Source organism: Rattus norvegicus, chromosome 19 (assembly GCF_036323735.1).
Source record: "Rattus norvegicus strain BN/NHsdMcwi chromosome 19, GRCr8, whole genome shotgun sequence".
Classification (NCBI taxonomy): domain Eukaryota; kingdom Metazoa; phylum Chordata; class Mammalia; order Rodentia; family Muridae; genus Rattus; species Rattus norvegicus.
The window spans coordinates 27,867,781-27,877,146 of record NC_086037.1 but is presented as its reverse complement, the minus strand read 5'-3'; the positions used below and the strand labels follow the sequence as shown (position 1 = coordinate 27,877,146).

The following is a 9,366-nucleotide window of genomic DNA, read 5'->3' as shown; positions in this document are numbered from 1 at the left end:
CCACCATTTCAGTGTTCCCTGCAAGGTGCCATGGGACAGTAGTAGCATGAGTCTGCATGCACATCGACACATTTCACTAGGGACTGCACACAAACACACACACACACACACACACACACACGCACACTTTACTGACATATTGCACATTCTTTGCACACAAGGAAGAAAGTGAGCAGTAATGAAAACACACCAATAATGGAATTGATGGAGGAAGTTGTGGGGAAGCTGGGGCTTAGAGTTACTTAAAAGACCGGATGCAGATTCTCCTTCTATTGGAGGAGAAACTTCAAGTGCAATGTGGTTCTTTATTTTCTTTCTCTAAAGCACAGAGGGCTAGGGTGAAACACAGGGCTTTGAGCATGTTCGGCAAGTACAGTCACACTGAATTAAATCCTAGGGCTGGAACCTATTAATCTTCTCCAGAATTACAGAGCAGCCTGGATGAAGACTCTCAGCTTCAAAGGTGGACATCTCAAGACAGGCACTGGACAATGGCTGACAGACTTGACTGAAGACTGGAAATGTTTTGCTATCTCACAGGAAAAGAAGGCCCCTCATACCACACTGTACTCTAAGGACAGTTTATTCAGGTTAGGATGACATGAACTATTGTCTCAGGTCACAGATGTCAGCACAAAGTATCCAAGGTGTTGTATGCCAATGGTAGCATCAACAGAACAAAGCACACAGTGTCATGAAGACATAAATCATGAGTTTGTGTAGCAAGACCCAGGCCTCTTCCAGGTTCTTAGATAGTAACTGAGAACCTCAAATACGGTAGTGATGTGATAGTGTGCGGTGAATCTAGTTACAACTAGTTTCTATTGTGACACAGATGACTCTTTTTGTGTCATGGTCAGCTTATAATGAATGACTAGACCTAAGCATGAGAATAACCAAATACTACATTGCTTCTCTAGCTGCTGAGCTTTGAAAAGTCCTGGGGTGACAGCAAGCTTTTGTGGACATTCTGGATTGGTCCTTGTGTACTTTAACTCTCTGAGTCACCTCCACTCTCAGTAAGTTAGTTCAATTCCATAAATTGGAAATCAGTCACCTGGAAAAAATACATTCTCAATATGATCCTAGATTGGACATGGAAAACGGGTAGCTTGAACTGTCCCACCTCGGTTGGGCTTGCACAGGCCTGCTCTCCTAAAGAAACCTGTGTTCACAGCTGCAGGCTACATTCACTATGGATGCTTTGAGGTTCCTCCCTAAACTGCTGAGATTAAAATAATTTTCTTGCTAACAATAAAAAAACTCATTATGCCAATCTGGACTAAAGGAATCTAGTTTCTATTCTGTATTTTATCAGATGTGCATAATACATATGGTCATCATAGATAACAGGTGAAAGATCTGCTCTAATATGGACACTAAGTGATGCTGGAGGATGATCCTTACCCTCAATGAGCAGTGGGGACACCAGAGCCCTGTAGGGATGCCTGACAACCTAACACGTTGAGCACGCATGGCTCAGTAAGTTCCCTGTGAACACACATCTCCTGAGATCTCTCTATTTGATTGGAGGTGATCCTGTCCACCTAATACAGCACCTCATGTGGAATAACAAAAGCCACCTGCAGGAGCTGTGGTGATGACTCACAGGGTAGAGCATCTGCTGCTCTCTCAGAAGAACCACATGGACCCTAACAATTGGGTAGAGCATGTCAGTGATTACTTCATAAAGTGTGTGTCTGAGAAACAGCCTCATTATCCACACAAAAGACACTGTCACACTGGGTACCCCTTGGTGACTTTGAATTCACTTATTAGCCCAGGCTCCATGGAACATGCAGAGATCCATCTCCACCTGTCAGTTCTAAGTCCACAGGAGGGACAGAACCCTTGAGTAAGAATGATGGTTTTAAGAGTCAAGAGATATAATTCAATATTTATTCATAAGGAATACATTTTATAACAAAACAGGATTAAAATGAATAAAAATATTTAAAAATATTCGAAAGTGAAAAATAGTAACAAGAACATATAAATATGAAACAACAAAAAATTTCAATTAAAATCATAACAAAAATATTTCTAAACATCATATTCTTCACGAACATTTAGAAGCACAGATGTATTGCTGTTTCTCTTCTAGCACACATAATGAAAGGCGGTCCCCCCAGTTGTCTCTTAAGTGGTGATTTCTGAAGAAGAAAGTGAGTAAGACCTCAATCAGTCAGGCTGGCTTACTGTTATATAAATTTAGGGTCTCTAAGAAATGACAAATTAACTCTGAGGAAGAATACTCATCCAAAAAATGTTGTTACCATTCAGGATGTTTGTCATCAGAGACTCCTGAGAAAGCAACTTATTCTTCAGGAAGCTCTCTTACTGGGGTGTGTCCAATTCCAGCTCTCTTGCACTTTCTGAGACCTGGGAGAGGAAGGCAGTTTTTAAGACACTGATTTTGTGGGGAAATGCAAGCCAGCTGTCAGAATGCTGCCTTCTACCACCTCAGTTCTATTGGAAAGTCGACATGGACCTTTTAACTGATATCATTGTTGCTAACTGCAGGAAGAGAAAAATCTCCGGCAAGCCTCACAGTAATGTGGGCTGCCAATCTGGGACCCAGACTTAAACCAGTGCAAACCAAGAACAGGGCAATGGGAAGAGACCTCATTGGGTTGCAGGAAGAAAGGAGATGTCCATATGTCACCAAGGTTAAAGCCAATGACAAGAACTAATTTGACATTTGCACTTGGTTCTTATCCCAGAAAGGTGCTTCCTACACAAGAAGTCACATGACCACAGAGTGTCACTTGTCAAAGAACCAAGAACTTGTTCAAAGCTCTGCATAGGATCCAATCTATCACATGGATATGCAATAATGAGGTGTGTTATTAATCTGTCACCATTTCTATACTGCAGATTCAAAAGGAGCAGCAAAATATGCTTGCACAATAATTCAGTTTCTAAAAAGTGTTTACCTTCCCAGAATAGTTGTGCATAGGCAGAGGAATGAACAATTCCATTACATGTGGTGGTTGGCTGGTTGTGAGTGTAAATAGAAAGGTGATAGGAGAAAGCAAAGATGAATCAAATTGGGAAATGATATCAGATATTGTTAAGCTAACATATCTGCTTGTCCCTACCAGATGCTGGGTCTGGACGTTGCTGGTCTTTATCTTTCTTGTTGAAGTCAACCAAATATTTCTGGTTCAGTGCACAATCAAGATGTACCTCCTTGCTCTCCTGTTTCAGTGGGACCAACTTCTTCCTGCATGTGTTCTCCATCAGGAGCTGGCTGAGCAGGTTTCTGGAAATACAGTCTGCATAGTAAGATCATGCTGCCCCTTTCTCCCATTCCCACTCCTGAGTGCCACTAACTCTACCAGGACCCAGATACCCATGAAGACTTAATAAAATACATCTCGATACATATAATGCTCCTGCACAAACCACAAAGAGTTAATTCGGGGGAGAATAAATTGTTTGTTTGGCTCAAGCACCAATTATTGTCCACATCTCTCAAAAAGAACACAGATCTACATCTATCCATGAAAGCCCAATGCATGGGGGCAACATCAATTAGCAGTGGGCCAATACCCTCAAAGGAGGTCAGTAGAACCAAGAGAAGGTCATGCTCACCATGTGGTCCAACAAACTGAGTGTTGTAAAACCTGGTATGACCCCAGAGGTCCAGGTCAGCCTAATAACATGCTGACTTCAATCAGTACTGTTCTATCTAGAGCCTTCTGAAGATGCCTAGACAATCCTGGGATGAGGAACAGTCTTTTATGGAACTGAAAACTGAGTCCTAATGACCCTGGAACACTGATGGGTAAATAGCACAAGAGATAGAACCAGAGCTGAAGACCGTCCAATCCAGAACAATGAAAGTCAGAAATGGCCATTCCACAGGTGATAGCCTTTCTGACCAGGACTTACCTAGAGAAGGTCATCTCCTTCTTCAGCTTATGGCTGTTCTCATGGATCTCAGTGTTCTCCATCTCTAAGTTGTGCAGACTTGACATGACCTCCTCCTCCATTCTCTCCAGGTCTTCATGATATGTATTTGGCCTGAAGTAGGGCCTGGCCCCAAATGATAGAATCCAAAGAACATCAGAATTTAGGAATATATGAACTCAGGGTGGGTCCTGTACTACCCCAGTCCTGGAAGGACACCTTCTGAATTCTACATATTGGGATCTTCTTCAGCTTCAGAAACGTGTTTTTCTGAGTCCAGGACACCAGAATCTCAGCATCCAGATGGAGGGCTCTCTGGCTCCCTTTGTTCAGTCAAGAAGAAATCTGCAGTCAAGCCAGTTAAGCTATGAAGAGCCTTGGCCACACCTCTCCATGCTCCCCCACCCCAACAAACCCAGAAATCTGTGATTTCTTTTATCCTGTTTTGATAAAAGACCATATATCAACACAAAATTATAATCTGCACAACGAATACAAATATACAGGCAAACGTGCTCACATAGGCAAAGAACTGTGCTGTTGACAGTGGGGCTCCCAGAACAAAGCATTCACATCACCATGAAAGTGTTACAGGTAAATACTCAGCCCAAGACATAGACTACTAGATTCCAAGGGTGGAGGGAAATATAAACATATAAAAGTTGTCCATATGCATTTGGACGTTTGCACACACAGACTCACAAACTGAGACACACCCACAATATAGAGAATTGTAAAGAGTCAGAGCAAGAGAAAGACAAATATGGAAACAGAGAGCACTGTGAGAACCAGGAGAAATACATGCACCATTGCTGTCTCAGAGTATAAGACACACAGACAATGACAAACAGGCCTGAGCCTGAGACCTTCTAGTCAAGCATTGAGATGAACAGTTTGAGACCAGGCCCCTCAGGCTGCTGCCTGGATCTTCCAGCACTCAGTCCCCTGCCTAGCAAGTACAGAGACTCACCATAAACTCACTGCAATTACAATCTTGCAAAGCCACCAGCTGTCAAGGGCTTTGCAAATGCACACTGGGCACTCACTCTCCCTGACTTTATTCCTGAAATCTTCATTCAGACCACAAGTTCTGCTTTTCAATAAATGGAAGCAGATGAGTCCATTTTCCATCTCGCTCCTCAGGAAGGGTCAGGTTCTGAATCTCCTCTATATGGGAGGTGAGGTTTAGCACAGGGTGGTTAGGGAGGCACAGCTTTCTAGAACCCAAAACCTAAATGGATAAGATGAAGGTAACCTTGCAGACCCAGGAATGAAACAAGACCATTTGGCTCGGTTCATACCTATTTTTCATGGATCTCTCTGTCAGAAACCTCAGGCGATCTCTCAGGTCATTTCTCTCCTTGGTAATGAGCTGCAGCTCTTTAATCAGTCTCTCCTTTTCCTTCTTGGCCTGCTTCTCGCTTAGGGCAGTTCCAGGGGATGATGTTTCTCTCCCAGCATCTGTAGGTAGAAGAACACAAGTGAACCTGCATGGGGAGAATGCATAGAGTGTACATAGACCACAGTGAGGCCTACACAGAACAAGCCTGGAACCCAGTGTCATTGCTAGGTGATTGGTCTATGCTTATGAGGCCTCCTCAGTGGATCTCAGTTCCCCACTACTCTATAGAGACCAAGAGATGTAAGCAGCCAGGTGTTCCCTATGCCGGATATCACATGCTTACATGGACCACGGAGATGGCTTCTCCCGGATTATTATCAGCTGGACGGGGTCCCGATTGTTTTCAGGACCCTCACCCCTGTGGTTTCAGAACTCAGATGATAAATTCACCATCCACAAAACTTGAGTGATTGGAGACACTCAGATGTCCTACCCTGATACTCTATGCCAACAACTTTGGATGTAAAATGCATTTCTGGGGAGGATATGGTGAACAGACTTATCAATTCCCCTATTTGAAACACCAAATGCCCCAGAAGTGCCAATAGGATACAGGCTGAATCTTGGTCTACACGTTCCAAATAGTTTTGGTATTTTAGAAAAATGTTTGTAACACACAACCTCTAATATATAAAGCTAACGATGACCCTGCAATTAGAAGAAATCAGAGAAGGTCTAAGAACATAAGGTTATTGCCTGGAGCACAATTCTCCCTGTTACTACTGTCAGATATCCACTGTATTTAAAGAAGCAATGATAGTGAAGTACATTGCTGCCCTGTCTAAACTCAGAAAAGGTGGACCCTCCATGACTCCTGATGGTGTTATTATATCAATGTAACATAACAAATGAACTCTAAAAGTAAAGGCCAGAAATTCACAGTATACTAGCATTGGCCTTACCATATCCTCCCTGTGAGGATGGGGAAACTAAAGTTCTGAAATCCTTGACTTTAAGGAATTGTGATATTCATGAAAATTCAATTCCTTTTCAGATGCTCCAGTTGTTATGGCCCATTGCTAGAAAGGTCAGCTTAAGCCTGCAGCCCCCCTGACAGGAAGCTCAAAATATACTGCCCAGAACTTACTACACATTCCCCAGAAGTGCTGTCTTTGTCCATCATTACTTTGAGAGGAAAGGCTAGACCCCTTCACTCTAGTCTCTCCACAATCGATGTTCCCCCTCCCAAAATGCCCCCTAAGACAGGAAAACATGTCTTAGCTTGTGACTGCCAGACTCAGACTAGAGAAACTAGGGCACTGGTCATCACTACAATACAGGTGACATCACAGAGGATGCCAAGAACTCTCTAGGAGACAATAGAATGTCCAAGAAGGGACAGCAGATGTCATGGGGAGCAGACTTTCCCTCCCTGCTAATGTTCTCCCTGTACTGAGCATAAGCAGAGGTGCCCTTTCCAGGAGACTTTCCTGGGGCAGAGCCACTGGGAATCTCCTGCTTCCAAAGCCAAATTTTCCTCAAGGCTTGATTATAAAAACCTTAGTAATTCCTATGCATTTAAATGAATGTTTCCTTCCATATCTTGCCCCAAAATGTCTCACTAACTCAAATTGTCCTCATTCACCAATGTTAGCCATTAAAACTTCCTGAGATTTCACACCAGCTTGAATATGCAGTCAAAAGTTCTCCTGTCTCATTATGTACAGGTGCTTTATATCACATCAAGAAGTAGTCTGCATGGGAGGTTATAACATGGGTGTATATTAGGGGAACACTCATGAAGTCATGTGCTTAGCAATCGACAATTGCCAGAATATTCCTTAGGAGAAAGAGTTGAAGTCTTTATGGTGCTAGGAAAAGTGTGGAGACCAGTTGGCAGAGGAAAGTACAATATTGGAGCCACCAATGAAGGGAACCTCATGCTGCTTGTGGGGTTATCCTCTCTGCACCAATGTCGCCAAAGGAGCACTGCTGACAGGCCTGAGTAAGACAGACCATGAGTTCATATCAGAAAAATGAAATAGTCAAGAGGTATAGGGGGTACACATAAACATCTAAAATGAGGCTATAAACATCATTAAGTGGATAGAGCAAGGTCCCAGCACCTGTACACTGGGAAATGGCCACCACACCAAACACAAAAGCATCTATCACAGTAAAAAATGAATACCTTATAAAATGCACACGCTAACATTGATTGATCACATCCATAGTTCAAATTTGGGGGCAAATTCATGGCCCTATCTTTCTCTCAACTTATAAAGAAAAAAATAAGAAAGAAAGAGAAAAGAAAAAGTCAAAACAAAAAGCTCAAGGTTCTCATATGAAGACTGCAGGAAGTGTTATATGGGAGTCAGTTCTGATTAGGCCATTTTAGATAGAACAGTGCACAGTGACCCTTAATGTGATGGGCCCTATATAAATTGGAATTTTAACAAACTTCATCCAGAACATACAGAAGAGGCAAGGATGTGATCACCATGTCCTTGCTCTCTATCAGGTTATTTTTCTCTGTCCTTGATTGACAGGCATATAACAGCAACAACCTGAAATAGCTGGTAGACATGTGAAAACTACAAAATCTATAGTTGTGGGTTGCACACCTCAACTGTCAAAGGCTAATGCTGTCCTCACAGTCCTTGGAGGCCACTCTTGTAAGCCTATGTATTGGAAAGTGGAAGCAGGTTTATCTGACCTCATAGTGAACCTGGCCAGCCAGGGGGAGGGCAACATGTAATACTTGAGAGCCTGTCTAAAACCAGCACAGAAACCCACACTTCATTCAAAGCATCATCTACGAATTCTCGATTATCTACCATTCTCTCCCTACCAGTTGTTCAGTTTGGAATGGTAGAAAAAACTGGAACTGATCTTTCTATTCTAAAGATCTTGATCTCTATTTCCTTAGGTCCACTTAAGAGTGCATAGAAATGGATATCGCCATCTGAACATCTTAGTATCATCTAATCTGTGTTTGTAGCATAATACTGTGCCTATGACAATCTAAAGCTTCCTTGAGTGTTGTTGCCCCATCAAGAAGTGTGATATACTGAGGCCAATCCTCAGGGATCCTTTCAAGGGGTTAGAAGAAAGTCATCAGACATACTCCACTTCTTTGTCCTTAGATTAAATCAAGTTGACACAATGTGAACCTGGTGGGCTATTTAACCATGCATCTTTCTCCCAATCCCACTTTTCTGAGGTCAGTCCATGGCAGAATTCATTCCCACCATCTTAGATATTTCTTTGTGTATTTCCATAAGAGTCAGGTTTCTTTTTTTCTTAAATAGAATTAGTTGTAGTCAATCAACTGCTGCCCTATGTAAGAATGATTAGGATCTATTATAACTTACCACACTGTATTTGTGTATCCAAGTACGTTAGTGGAAATCCAGCATTACTGAGGAAATGGAAACCAGTGCTGTGGCCTTGCCTTTCTGTGCCTAGTCCTGGCTCACAGGCAGCGGGCAGCAGACCTTGAGTTCCTCTTCAGGGACAGAGTGATGTTGAATGGGCACTGAGCAGGCAGAGAAACACAGCTGAGGCAGCTCCTTTCAGTTATCAAACACATCATCTCCTTCCCGTCTTAAGGGCTACTGCTGAGGTCTTGCCCCCATACCTACCTTAATAGCAGCAAATTTGTTACACAGCAGCCAGCTCTTTCCTATTGTTCTGTAATATGCCTCCACATCATGGATGCCAAGAAACAAACTAACAAAAAACAAAAAAACCTGACACTGAACTGTGTGGTGCTGGTCACATACCCTGTTATGTTCTGTATGTTATGAGGTTTGTTATTATTAACAAGTTCCCCAACTATAAGCTTCACATAGGACCCATCAGATTCAAGGCAAATAGGAACAATTATGTGTAAAATGTCCTGAGTCAGGGCCATAGACAGCAGCATCCAGCACTTGTGCTTTAGCCCACGTGGATCTTGCAATGAGCTGGGCCTAGCAATGTCCAGTACCCAGTTGTGAGCTGTTGCTCTGGTTGAACGGTATTGGTGTGTGCATTCAATAAACTACACCTATTTAAATGAATTCAGTGTTGGTGTGGTTTGAGTCCAGACCTCTTGACACCAAATC

General features: G+C 42.7%; 1 protein-coding gene across 3 annotated transcripts; it reads right to left on the bottom strand.

Moving 5' to 3' along the window:
* Window positions 1–1,717: 1,717 nt before the first annotated feature.
* On the bottom strand, window positions 1,718–8,807 carry LOC134483581 (disks large homolog 5-like). 3 transcript variants are annotated; one of them, XM_063278821.1, is made up of 6 exons: window positions 8,632–8,807; window positions 5,217–5,376; window positions 3,898–4,041; window positions 3,102–3,265; window positions 2,277–2,382; window positions 1,718–2,153 (listed from the first exon to the last, which is right to left on the bottom strand). In XM_063278821.1, exons 2-5 carry the CDS (start codon window positions 5,225–5,227, stop codon window positions 2,318–2,320), a joined length of 384 nt encoding a protein of 127 aa, XP_063134891.1. In that variant the 5' UTR covers window positions 5,228–5,376; window positions 8,632–8,807; the 3' UTR covers window positions 1,718–2,153; window positions 2,277–2,317. The 3 variants fall into 3 exon arrangements, with proteins under 3 accessions (XP_063134891.1, XP_063134889.1, XP_063134890.1); XM_063278819.1 differs by lacking the exon at window positions 8,632–8,807 and adding an exon at window positions 6,405–7,869; XM_063278820.1 differs by lacking the exons at window positions 3,898–4,041; window positions 8,632–8,807 and adding an exon at window positions 6,405–7,873.
* Window positions 8,808–9,366: the final 559 nt, after the last annotated feature.